General features: G+C 40.2%; 1 protein-coding gene across 4 annotated transcripts in view; it reads right to left on the reverse strand.

Annotated features, from left to right (window-relative positions):
• LOC122550031 (phosphatidylinositol 5-phosphate 4-kinase type-2 alpha) overlaps nt 1-13,034 on the reverse strand; it is a 257,190-nt gene that overhangs the window by 7,940 nt on the left and 236,216 nt on the right. For all 4 annotated transcript variants that reach the window (XM_043690447.1, XM_043690449.1, XM_043690448.1 and 1 more), the window contains exon 8: nt 11,117-11,369. In XM_043690447.1, coding sequence (XP_043546382.1) covers nt 11,117-11,369 — 253 coding nt within the window. The remainder of the gene's footprint in view (nt 1-11,116; nt 11,370-13,034) is intronic.

The following is a 13,034-nucleotide window of genomic DNA, read 5'->3' on the forward strand; positions in this document are numbered from 1 at the left end:
CAATGTCCTGTACAGCTGCAACATGACCTTCCAACTCCTGTACTCAATACTCTGACCAATAAAGGAAAGCATACCAAACGCCTTCTTCACCATCCTATCTACCTGCGACTCCACTTTCAAGGAACTATGAACCTACACTCCAAGGTCTCTTTGTTTAGCAACACTCCCTAGGAACTTACCATTAAGTGTATAAGTCCTGCTAAGATTTGCTTTCCCAAAATTTAATCTGATAAGATTCGCAGGCAGCAGCATTTATGGCAGATATAATCCACTGTAATCCTTAAATTCTTTTTAAACTCCCACATCTAACAAGTAGTACATATCACTCTATTAAAGGCCATCTTTGCTCCTTCACAATCTACAGACACAGAAAATAACACCGTCTTATTCTTCTACAAACACTGCCCAAGTTAAATTAATAGTTATGGCTTTTATTTTAAGTTTAATCAAAAGACATATCTCCAAAAACACATAATCAAAAAAGAACCTACTCTACTGTACTGCAGATTCTTTGTAAGCCACACTTAAAACAACGATTAACTTATCTGATTCTGTGCTGTGAACTTCGTCCAACAGTTCCTCCAAGGTCAGTTGTGAATTTTACTGTTTGATAATTTTCCCAGATGCCCTCTAATGTCCAGTGATATATGAATTCAAACAACAAAGGCATCTGGAGGATGCGGGCGGCACGGTGGCACAGTGGTTAGCACTGCTGCCTCACAGCGCCAGAGACCAGGGTTCAATTCCCGACTCAGGCGACTGACTCTGTGAACTTCGTCCAACAGTTCCTCCAAGATCAGTTGTGAATTTTACTGTTTGATAATTTTCCCAGATGCCCTCTAATGTTCAGCGATATATGAATTCAAACAACAAAGGCATCCCGGAATGACCTCACCACGTGCTTCCTTTGTCTGTTCTTCTCCCTTTTAAAACTGCTGTTGTTTTGACTTTTTTTCCCCTAAAGTTACAAAAAATTGCAACCGAAGGGCCTGTTTCCATACTGTAATGTAATCTAATCATCCCGGAATGACCTCACCATGTGCTTCCTTTGTCTGTTCTTCTCCTTTTTAAAACTGCTGTTGTTTTGACTTTTTTTTCCCTAAAGTTACAAAAAATTGCAACAGCATATAAAACCGTAATTGCTGCTCCTGCAATTCGAGGAAATCACCTACAGCACCTAAAATACCTCAAAAAAGGAGCAACTGTTACAGCCAGAAATTTTTCCTGTCCTCCATCTTGGATTATCCAGAATTCTTACCATCCTCGGAAAAAGGCTCTCACTGTTCACTCGATCTAACCCTCTGATTATCTTATATGTCTCAATTAAGTCACTTCCTAATCTTCTTCTCTCTATCAAAAACAGCCTCAACACCCTCAACCTTTGCTTGTAAGACCTTCCCTTCACACCTGGCAATTTCCTAGTAAATCCCTTCTGAACACTTTCCAAAGCTTCCATATCCTGCCTATAATGCGGTGACCAGAACTGTATGCAATACTCCAAGTGCAGCCACACCAGAGTTTTGCCCAGCTGCAGCATGACCTCATGGTTCTGAAACTCGATCCCTCTACGAATGAAAGCTAACACACCGTATGCCTTCTTAACAGCCCTATCAATCTGGGTGGCAACTTTGAGGGATCTATATACATGGATACAGAGATCTCTCTGCTCATCTACACTTCCAAGAATCTTACCATTCTGCATTCCTGTTACTCCTTCCAAAGTGAATCACCTGACAATTTTCTGCATTAAACTCTATTTGCCACCTCTCAGCCCAACTCTGCAGCTTATCTATGTCCCTCTGTAACCTACAACGTCCATTGGCACTATCCACAACTGTACTGACCTTAGTGTTGTCCGCAAATTTACTAACCCATCCTTCTATGCCTTCATCCAGGTTATTTATAAAAATAACAAACAGCAGTGGACCCCAAACAGATCCTTGCAGTATACCACTAGTAATTGATTATGAAAAGCTATTCAGAGTGGCTACCAATGCGAGTGATGCCGGTGTCAATGCTATACTCTTGCAAGATGACAAGTAGATAGAAAAACCTATTGGGTACTTTCCCAGAAAATTGAATAATCGTTAGTAGAAATATTCCACAATTGAGAAAGCGACTGAATCTGGTGTTGACGTAGCAACATTTCAACATTTATATTGCCAGTAATGTGTCTGCCATTCAATTTGAAAATTATACACATGGCAGAGAGCATAGTGCTGACTTGTTGTTGAAACTTTGAAGGAAGATGGAGCCTTTTGGTGGTGGTAATAAAAACAGACTGAAATGGACTGTAGTAGTGAATGTTTGCTTAGCATCAATGTAAGGTATATGTATTATGGTGTACTTATAGCGTGAATCTAAAGGTTTTTAAAAATGAGCCATCTTTGGATATTGATTTTTTTTCAAGGGGTGGAGGTGTGACAATGGCTTTAAGTGTGTATTTTCTCCTGCTTTTTTTTAAATTAAGAAAGGTTGAGACAGAGGTGAATAGCAGTCTTCTCAAAACCAATAAAGTAAACAACTTGAGAGGCCGTGGGTAATTTTGTTAAAACAATAGAAGCAGCCTGAATGGATGGAATCAAACTTCCACAGAACTAGGATTTTTAGTTTAGCTTTCAGCAGTTCCTGGGGTCTTGAAGCTGGATGTGGAAGCTTACAGCTAAAAGCTTGGGTTCCCTTCCTGCTGCTAGAATTGCATGTCACAATCTATTTTACTGAAGTTGCCTATGCCAAACATGTGTTTATGGAATGTTACTATATTGGAACAGTTAATATTATTCTGTTAAGCATTTCGATAGACTTACTATTAAGCCAATTATTCCCTTTTTTGACTGTATTTTAACTGTAGTATAAACATAAATTGTATTTTACTTAAAGTTGAGTAGTTTGACTGATCAAAGTACATCTGGAACGCAACACCATACGCTCACCTTCAAAATAAGGAAATGTTTGGGTCAAGTCTATCTTTTTAATATATTTTGAGGGGATTTGGTTTGGTGCATAACAAACTGAATGCTAAGTGAGAAAGCATAAGAAAAGAACTGCTTATTTTAGTCATTTAATATACAAGTTTCCAGATATGTGACTTGATTGAAGGACAACGCATCACATTTTTCAAACTATGCTTGGTAAACATATTTAATCCACGATGCCAGTCACACTGTTGTTAATGTGAGAGTACCATAATTCAAGGCAGGAAAAGATACAAGTCTGATCAGTTTTGAATCCAAAACAACTTGTGAATTTTTGTGCAACATTGAATATTGCAGGGTGTGTGTTCTATTGACCTATACAAGGAGTAAGGACAAAGTCAAACAATATAACTGAAGGCAAAAAATGTATAAAAACAGGTTAATCTGTTCACAGCTTTAAAGAGAACCATATTTACAATGTTTTAGTTTGTGATGTGTGTCATTTTGATTGCAAGCTAATTTACGTCAAATTCTGAATTAACTTTTTACTCCAGCCACTTTTTAAGTTGCTGAATAAAGAACCACTGATGTGACTTTGAACAGTATGATGAGAGTTGTTGGGATTGGAGGGGGTGAATGGTAATTTTAATCTCTTGCTAAAAATCTAATTTTGTTTCTAGTCCACATTTAACTGTCTCTACTGATTAATTTCTAAACTTTTGTTTTGGACCTGGGGCTGAGCTGCTTCACAACAGAGAAATACACATCTCAGTGTGACTTTGAATAGAATGCTGGGAGTTGGATGAGTTAGGGGGAAGGTGGTGTTTCTTTGGCTTACTTTTTCTAATTTTTTTCATCCTCAATGAATTGGTAATTACCCTTTATGGAACAAGAAGCCAGTTATTTGATCAGTTTCTGGTAAAATGGTTAGAGTTGATTATTTTCTTAAGCTTTAAAATAGTATATGTACTGGTAATAAGGTTAATAAAATGCATTCAGAAAGGAAAAAAAAAGTAATTCTGTTAATTTAAACACTAATTAAAAAGAATGCAGGACAGATGATGGCTACACCATGTGAAAACTCCTGGATACCAACAGAATCCAGGGAAGTGATGTCTGCAGTAAGCGTTTGTAGTTTGAGCAGCTTTTTCTCAGAATTTCAGGAGGGGAAAGGTTACCTTTCCTCAGGTGGTGGTCACACTTTAGGATAGGATCTTCAGATTTAATTAGTGTTTGGTAACAAGGGAGACTGGCTGCAGCTGAGACAAATTCGGGAACTTAGAGGGCAGGTAGAGATGGTATGGTTAGTGCATTTGCAGATGACACCAAAATTGGTGGCGTAGTGGACAGTGAAGAAGGTTACCTCTCAGAGTACAACAGGACCTCGATCAGATTGGCTAATAGGCCAAGGACTGGCAAATAGAGTTTAAGCTAGATAAATATGAGGTGCTATGTTTTGATAGGGCAAATTAGGGCAGGTCTTATACAGTTAATGGTAAGGACTTGGGGAGTGTTGCCGAGCAAAGAAACCTTGGAGTGCAGGTTCATAGTTCCTTGTAAGTGAAGTTGTAGGTAGACAGGGTAGTGAAGAAGGTGTTTGGTATGCTTGCCTTGATTGGTCAGTGCATTGAGTATAGGATTGGGAGGTCATGTTGTGGCTGCACAGGATATTGGGTAGGCCACTTTTGGAATACTGTGTTCAGTTCTGGTCTCCCTGCTATAGGAAAGATGTTGTTAAACTTGAAAAGGTTCAGAAAAGATTTACAAGCATGTTGCCAGGGTTGGAGGGTTTGAGCTATTAGGGAAGGCTGAATAAACTGGGATGACTTTCCCTGGAGCATCGGTGGCTGAGGGGTGACCTTACAGAAGTTTATAAAATTTTGAGGGGCATGGATACAGTAATTTGAAGAAGTATTTTCCACAGGGTAGGGGAGTCCAAAACTAGAGGGCATAGGTTTAAGGTGAGAGGGGAAAGATTTAAAAGGGACCTGAGGGGCAATTTTTTCTCTCAGATAGGTGTGTGTATGGGATGAACTGCCAGAGGAAGTGGTGGAAGCTGGTACAATTCCAACATTTAAAAGGTATCTGAATGGGTACATGAATATAAAATGTTTAGAGTGATATGGGCCAAATGTTGGCACATGAGATTAGATTAATTTATGATAATGGTCGGCATGGAAGAGTTGGACTGAAGGGCCTGTTTCCCTCCTATACATCTCTCTGACAAGCATGCAGGAGGCTCAAACATTACAATTGCCCAATAGGTATGAGATGCTTTAAGCTTACTTGTTGAGAGTGAGGACTGCAGCATGACTAAGCGGACTCACCAAATCACCATAGTACAGGAAGTCATTAAAGTGGAGGGGAGCAAGAAGAATTATAGTGGAAGTAGGGTCCAGTAGAGTTCTCTGAAGGTTAGTGCGCTGGTAAAGAATGCTGTGTTGTCTGCCTGATGCAGGGCTTAGAATATCTGTTTCAGGTTAAAGAGGAACTTAGTGGCGGGTGGAAAGGTGAGGATCCCGTTATCATGCTCCATGTAGGTACCAATGACATGGCTGTACAGGGAAATAGGTCCTGAATAGTCAGCATAAGGAGGTAGTCACCTCATGGCTGATGGGCATTTCAACGCCACTTACCCACACTCTCCCCGTATCCCTTAATTCATTGAGAGATTAAGAATTTATTAATCTCGCCTTGAAGACATTTAACGTCCCGGCCTCCACTGCACTCGTTGGCAATGAATTCCACAGGCCCACCACTCTCTGGCTGAAGAAATGTCTCCTTATTTCCATTTTAAATTGATCCCCTCTAATTCTAGGGCTGTGCCCATAGGTCCTAGTATCCCCGCCTGATGGAAACAAATTCCCAGCATCCACCCTTTCTAAGCCATGCATTTGACGTTGTTTAAAAGGAAGATGTACAAGCTAAAGGATTGCTGAGGGTGTAAATTCAATGGCTGTTTAAAATTGGTGTGTGGATTAGATCAAGTTCTGACAGGAATCATGGAATGTCACACCTAAAGAGCTTTATATGAACTTTAAACACCTGCACTTCTAAAGGAGAGAAACCATGCAAAAAAAACGGAACTATAATTTCCTCTGGCTTGTGTTCTGGATTGTGAAGTGAAAGAAAGGAAATTTATAAGCAGATAATTTTGGATGGGTGGGGGTATGGAAATGTGTGATGGCTCATTACTACTACACTAATAATCCAAAGACTCGGACAGTGTTCTGGGGACCTGGATTCAAATCCCGCCATGGCAGATGACAGAATACAAATTCAATATCAATCTGAAATTAGAAGTCTAATGGTGACCATGAAGCAATTGCTGATCATCAGAAAAAAAAACCCATCTGTTTCACTAATGTCCTTTAGAGAAGGGAATCCATCATCCTTAGCAGGTGAGGACTACATGGGACTCCAAACTCACAGCAATAGGGTTGAGTTTTAACTATCCTCTGGGCAATTAGTGATGGCCAATGAATGCTGGCCTAGCCAGCAATGCCCACACTCCATGAAGAAATGGAAAAATCCTGGAGCATAGCCATTTAAAGACAGTCTATCAGGAATTGTAACGAATTGGGAATACTTACCTGGAAGATTGCTGTAACAAATAGTGGACTTATGTCCAAAACTGTACTCACAGATGACGTGATCAAACTAGGAAAACCAATTTTTTAATCTGCAGAAAGTTTTCTTGAGTCTCTATTATCAGAATATAAAAATGTCCATACTTGATCCCACTACTTTTCAAGGACAATTAGGGGCATTTATTTTGTGAATTTATAAGTTCAGCCACTTGAACAGTTATAAGATTTAATGAAGCATTTGCGATTAGAACTTTGCCTGACATTCACAAAACCTGAAATTTTAAAGTGGGCGGCCAATGGTCACAGGTGAAATTGAGAAAATGAAGTGTGGAGTAGTATTAACATTTGAGCAGTGGAATTTAGAATTTCAACAAGAAAGGAAGGGAACATCGGTGCGGGGTGGGGGTAGGGGGTGTTCAGGAAGGGCAACAGAGAATTTCAAACAGCTCAAACTGAGGGGCAGGAAGTCCACTGTGTCTCTTGAAGACATCATGAGCTGAGACTTAATTGCTGAGGCAATCTGGTTTGCTCATTTAACCCCTAAGGTTAAGGAAGCAGGGGATGAACCTTCTTTGCTTTTTTGGAGTGGTTAGCACACAGCTAAAGTGACCAGTCTAAGTCCTGATTAATGGAGAGATAAGTTGCAGGGAAAGTTCACAAGGTTTATTCCTTCTTACTGGACAATGAGGCAGCAAAAAGCACCACCTGAAGCATATGAAGTTAAGGTTCCATCTAATTTTCTTACTGGCTGCACAGACCTCCATAACAATGCTGTGCTGGTGTGCTGACGCTAATCATTTTGCGTGGAAAATTGGATCAGTTGCATATGCATCCAGCCTAGAGGGCATGTTGATCGGAAGTACATAACAGTCAGTGCCAGAGGCACACTATCAGAAATTCTGTAACTTCAGGAAATGGTCTGACCAAGTATATTTGAAACTCAAAAGGCTTAAGTAATTTGTTTTTGACCAATGGGTGTGGTTACCTCCAAACAAGTTGAGAGGATAGAGGTGAGGAAAGTGATACAAAACAGAGCACCCATGGGATACTAGGAAATGCGGAGCACCCTCCTCGGGAGAGAATGGCTAGCCTTGAGATGAAAGGCGACGTCAAGCAGTTCGTGTGCTTTAACTACTGAAAGGAAGGACATGTCCGGTCTAACTGCTGGAGGCTTCAGGGAAATTCAGAGCACTTATATCCCACGGAGAGAATGAAATTAAATCAGAGTTTGGAAGGCCAGGCTTTGCCTCTGAACGTTGTTGCAAATCCCTGTAGACACTCGGTGGGGGGGAGAGAAGGTTAAATAAATCCCTGAGAATTACTAGGATTTCATATCACAAGGAGGTTGGACACGTTTCTCTTGGATGAGAAGTCTGTTGTGATTATGAAGGATACCAGGGCCACTCAAACTCTATTGCTGGGAAAAGGTACAGCGTTCCCATCAGAGAGAGCGCAAAATAATAAAATGATGGCATTGGGATTGCAGGATGTTATGTGCACATCACCTTTGACCAGGTGCATCCTTGCACTGGAACCAGTGGGTGTGACAATCATTGCTAGTTTGCCTTTTGATTAGTTGATCTATTGCTTGTCAATGACTTGCTGGGCATTTACATCCCAGCATTCCCAGTGGAGAAACCTACTGACAGGAAGACCAATCAGCTGCAAGTATAAGTACCTGGAACTTTTGTCTGAATGGGTGGAAACAGATTCTATGGCAAGACAAGCTCAGCCAATGGAGGCTCAGGGGGTACTTCAAAACAGAAAGCCCTTTGGACTGACTATCTAAAACTTTGCTTTTTGGAGTCCAGAAGAACTCTAGACAATACTAAATATATAAATAAAAGAAAGAACCATGGATGTTGGAAATCTGAAACAAGAACAATTTGCTGGAGAAACTGTTCCGAAGAAAGTTAGATGCTGCCAGACCTGTTGAATTTCTCCAGCAATTTCTGTGTTTGTGGGGTAATAAATAGGTAAGCACCTCAGCAAGTCCATCAACCATTAAAAAACATTCTGTGAGGCTGTGCACACTGACGCTGAAGTAGAAGCAGTCCCTGAATGTAGTCTTTTAACAATGAAATACTGATGAGGAAATGGAACCTCCCTCACAGACCTAAAAGCAAGGCTTGGACAGTGATCCACCAGATAGTGGTGCTGCTGAGGTACTGTAGGGAAATGCTGTGGCTAGCTCAGGAAATTCCAAAAGCTGGGAATGCTGCTTTATGCAAAACTCAAACATTTAGTTTCTTTTTAATGGCCACACCTCTTCAAGGATGTATTAACATTTTGCAGAACTTACCAGATCTGCTAGATTGTAGGGAATAAAAGTGTGGTGCTGGAAAAGCACAGCCAGTCTGACAGCATCCGAGGAGCAGGAAAGTCGACGTTTCAAGCCTGAGCTCTTCATCAGGAAACTCCTGCTCCTTGGATGCTGCTTAACCAGCTGTGCTTTTCCAGCACCACACTTTTTGACTCTGATCTTCAGCATCTGCAGTCCTCACTTTCTCCTAAGTTGTGGGGAATCCCCAGTCCACAGTAAGATTCCCATGCTGGCTTGTGATAAACTAGGTGTTAGTGGACAGTTTGAGGTCCGTGCCCAAAACAAAATAGGAAGGATATTATTAAGCTGGAGGCTTCAGAAAAGATTTACCAGGGTTTTGCTGGAAATGCAGGGCTCGGGATATAAAAAGAGACTAGAAAGGCTGGGACTTTTTTCACTGGAGTGTAGAAGGTTGAGGGGTCACCTTGTTGAGGCTTATAAAATCATAAAGGGCATAGTTAAGGTGAATGACAAGGGTCTTTTCTCTAGGGTGGGTGAGTTCAAAACTAGGGGGGATATTTTTAAGGTAAGAGGAGAAAGATTTAAGAAGGACATTTTTTTTTTTTTTACAGAGAATAGTTTGTGGGTGGAATGAACTGCCAGAGAAAGTAGTGGGTGTAGGTACAATTACCCTTTTTAAAGGCATTTGGATAAGTACATGAATAGGAAAGGTTTGGTGGGATATGGGCCAAATTCAGACAGGTAAGGCTAGTTTAGTTTGGGAACATGGTTGATATAAAAGAGACTTAAGGGGCAACTTTTTCACACAGAGGGTAGTACGTGTATGGAATAAGCTGCCAGTGGAAGTGGTGGAGACTGGTACAATTGCAACATTTAAAAGGCATTTGGATGGGTATATGAATAGGAAGGGTTTGGAGGGATATGGGCCAGGTGCTGGCAGGTGGGCCTAGATTGGGTTGGGATATCTGGTCGGCGTGGACGGGTTGGACTGAAGGGTCTGCTTCCATGTTGTATGATTCTATAAAAGGGGTTACCAGTATGTCCTTACCATCATGTATGTGGCTACCAGTTTCTCCCAAGGCTGTTCCTCTGAGAAACATATTTGCCAAAATAATGGTGAGGGATTAACCCAATTCTTCGCCAGTATGATCTGCCCATTTAGATCCCGTTGGATCAGGGCTCAAATTTCACATCTAAGATATTCCAGGAAGTCATGGGTAAACTAGAGGGAACCCTGTGGGAGTCTTCAGCACATAGACTGTAGTCACAGGGGATGTTTAGAACAGTATTATCAGAGTTCAGAACAAGTAAGTATAAATCTAAGGTATTAAAATGCATGTTAAAAAAATAGGAAAAATGAGTGGTAAGAATCTGGAACTTGCTATCACATTAGAGGTTAAAGCAGAAAACACTGATACATTTAAGCAGAAGCTTTCTGCAGGCATAAGGGGGAATAGAACGGTCAATAATGGGATAGAGTCAGTAGAGATTTCTCATGTAGAGAATAAAACTATTATAGACCTAATGGATTTTTTTTTGCTATTGAATCAACATTGTTAGTTCTATGTGAACAATTAGTAATACCATAGGTAATCTCACAATAATCAATTTGTTAAAAAAAAATTAGTTAATGCATGATTTCAGTGTTAATAGGCAATGATAAAATTAAATCTATTTTAGAAATGTATAATATGATTAAACTACATCCTGGGGGAAATAAAGCATACATTTATCATCATTAAAATTTGCATTTAATGATCTTTACATAAGTGGTTGAACTTTCTTTACACAAGTACTTATTGTTTCTTATATTGATAACCATCTTATTTTCCATGCAAAGTAGATCAATATATGAAGGTTCTGGATCAGTGGTTCCAGAATCTGGTTTCCAGCATCTGCAGTCATTGTTTTTACCTCAATATATGAAGGTGATCAGCTAGAATTAAAAAAAAACATTACTGGCATGCTGGGTGTACCAATTAATCAAAAATGGAATTCAGGTACAGCAGGACCTCACCCCAAAACCATCACAACTGAAGATCAAGCTGACACTATGTTTCTCAGAATGGCTTGGAAAAAGAAATTGAACTGCATCACTGACAGTTTTTCAGAGGAGATTTCCAATCTTCTGTATTATTATCAACTTTTAAATGAACACATTACCTGAATACTGCAAGTGATTAGCTTTGTATAAAAGCTGTCAGAAATTCCGTATACGAGAGTGCAAGATAACACAAAGTTCACAGTATTTTATTAAAATCATTGGAATGCGCTTGTATCTTTTATTATATATATCTAATGTGAATGAAATATAACTTTTTACTTACTTTCATGGCTTTTTATGGCATACACATCAATAGCTGGGTCAAATTCACCAGGAGCTAATGGCTTTGAACTGTTCAGTGTATTTCCAGGGCTATCTGGAGGGGTTCCACATGATCCAGTTGTATGGGCTCCAGCCCCATCACTTTCCCCTTCTTCTTCTTCATCCTCAAACTCCATTTCTTCCTGTTCAGCTCGCTCAACATCATGAATACCAACCAGAAGACTGTAATCCATGATCTTCAGCTGAGCAAGGAACTGAAGAAAAAGTACAGAACTTCAAGTCACATTTAAAATATACTTATAATTAGAAGTGAAACCAAGTATGACATTACTATACCTTCAATAAAAAGCTAGAAACTTATCAAATAGGTATGGCATTTAGCATGAATTACACTTGGATTGAGAGGGGGGAAATGTTACCCAACCTGAAGCAGTCTTGTCTAGAAATTCAAGGTGCAAATTTAAAAAAAAAGGATGTGATATTACCAGTAGCTTGTCAACACTGAATCACAGATTTGTTACATTGCAGGAGGAGGCCATTTGCTCCATCATTTCTGCTCTGGCCCTCCAAACAAGCAAATCACAAACTGCCATATTCCAGTCTCCTCCTCATAACAAAATTCCTTTCACATTACACTCTCAATCCCTTGTGAATATTTCGATTGCAGGACCTCCACCACTCTTTTCTGCAGTGCATATCAGACCCGTGTTAATATGTTTTATTTCGCATATTGGTTTTAAGTTTTTTTACCAATGACTTTAAATATATGTCTTTGCATTTCATGAGTGGAAATTTTCTCCCCATCTACTTTACCCATTCTGTTTCATGTGGGTATGAAAGGGTTAATATCTGGAACAGGACAATTAGCACCATCTAGTGTGATGACTTGGCTTAGACACAGAGTCACTCTCAGTGGAGAGAGAAAATGAAAGTCTTTGTAGTTTCAGAGAACCCCAGGCTGTCCTCTCATTAGAAAGGAATGACTTCGTGTTCTGTAGGTATCATTCGGCATCACAAACTACCTAAGAGACATGGAAGGCTTTCAAAGTGAAGAGTAGTACGGACAGAGATATTCCTGTGACCTGTATAGTTTATAGCAATACAATAAATTTCCTAGGACTAACTACTGAAGATGCTGGAACCTGTACTGAAAATAACAAATGCTGGAGATCACAGCGGGTCAGGCAGCATCCACGGAGAGACAGCAAGCTAATGTTTCAAGTCTTGATGACTTCTCATCAGAGCTGAAGTGAAGTTTGGAATGGGCAGTATTTACGATATAGTCAGACAGGTGGTGGATTGGAATGCTAGGGGGAGAAAACAAAGAATATAGAACTTTACAGCGCAGTACAGGCCCTTCAGCCCTCGATGATGCACTGACCTGTGAAATTAGTCTGCTGTCCATCTAACCTACACCATTCCCTTATTATCCATATGTATGTCCAATGCCCATTTACATTCCCCTAACATCGGCAAGTCTACTACTGTGCAGATAGGCCGTTCCACATCCCTATTACTCTCTGAATAAAGAAACTACCCTTGATATTTGTTCTAAATCTATCACCCCTCAATTTAAAGCTATGGCCCCCTTGTGTTAGCCTTCACCATCTGAGGAAAAAGGCTCTCACTGTTATCTTAAAGATCTCGATTAAGTCACCTCTCAACTTCTTCTCTCCAACGTAAACAGTCTCAATTTCCTCAGCCTTTCCTCGTAAGACCTTCGTTCCATACCAGGCAACACCCTAGTAAACCTCCTCTGAACCCTTTCTAAAGCTTCCACATCCTTCCTATAATGCAGTGTACGCAATACTCCAGGTGCAGCCTTACCAGTGTCTTGCACAGCTGAAGCATGACCTCATGGTTCCGAAACTCAATCCCCCTACCAATAAATGCCAATACACCATATACCTTCTTAACAA

The sequence above is a fragment of the Chiloscyllium plagiosum genome, chromosome 5 (genome assembly GCF_004010195.1).
Source record: "Chiloscyllium plagiosum isolate BGI_BamShark_2017 chromosome 5, ASM401019v2, whole genome shotgun sequence".
Classification (NCBI taxonomy): domain Eukaryota; kingdom Metazoa; phylum Chordata; class Chondrichthyes; order Orectolobiformes; family Hemiscylliidae; genus Chiloscyllium; species Chiloscyllium plagiosum.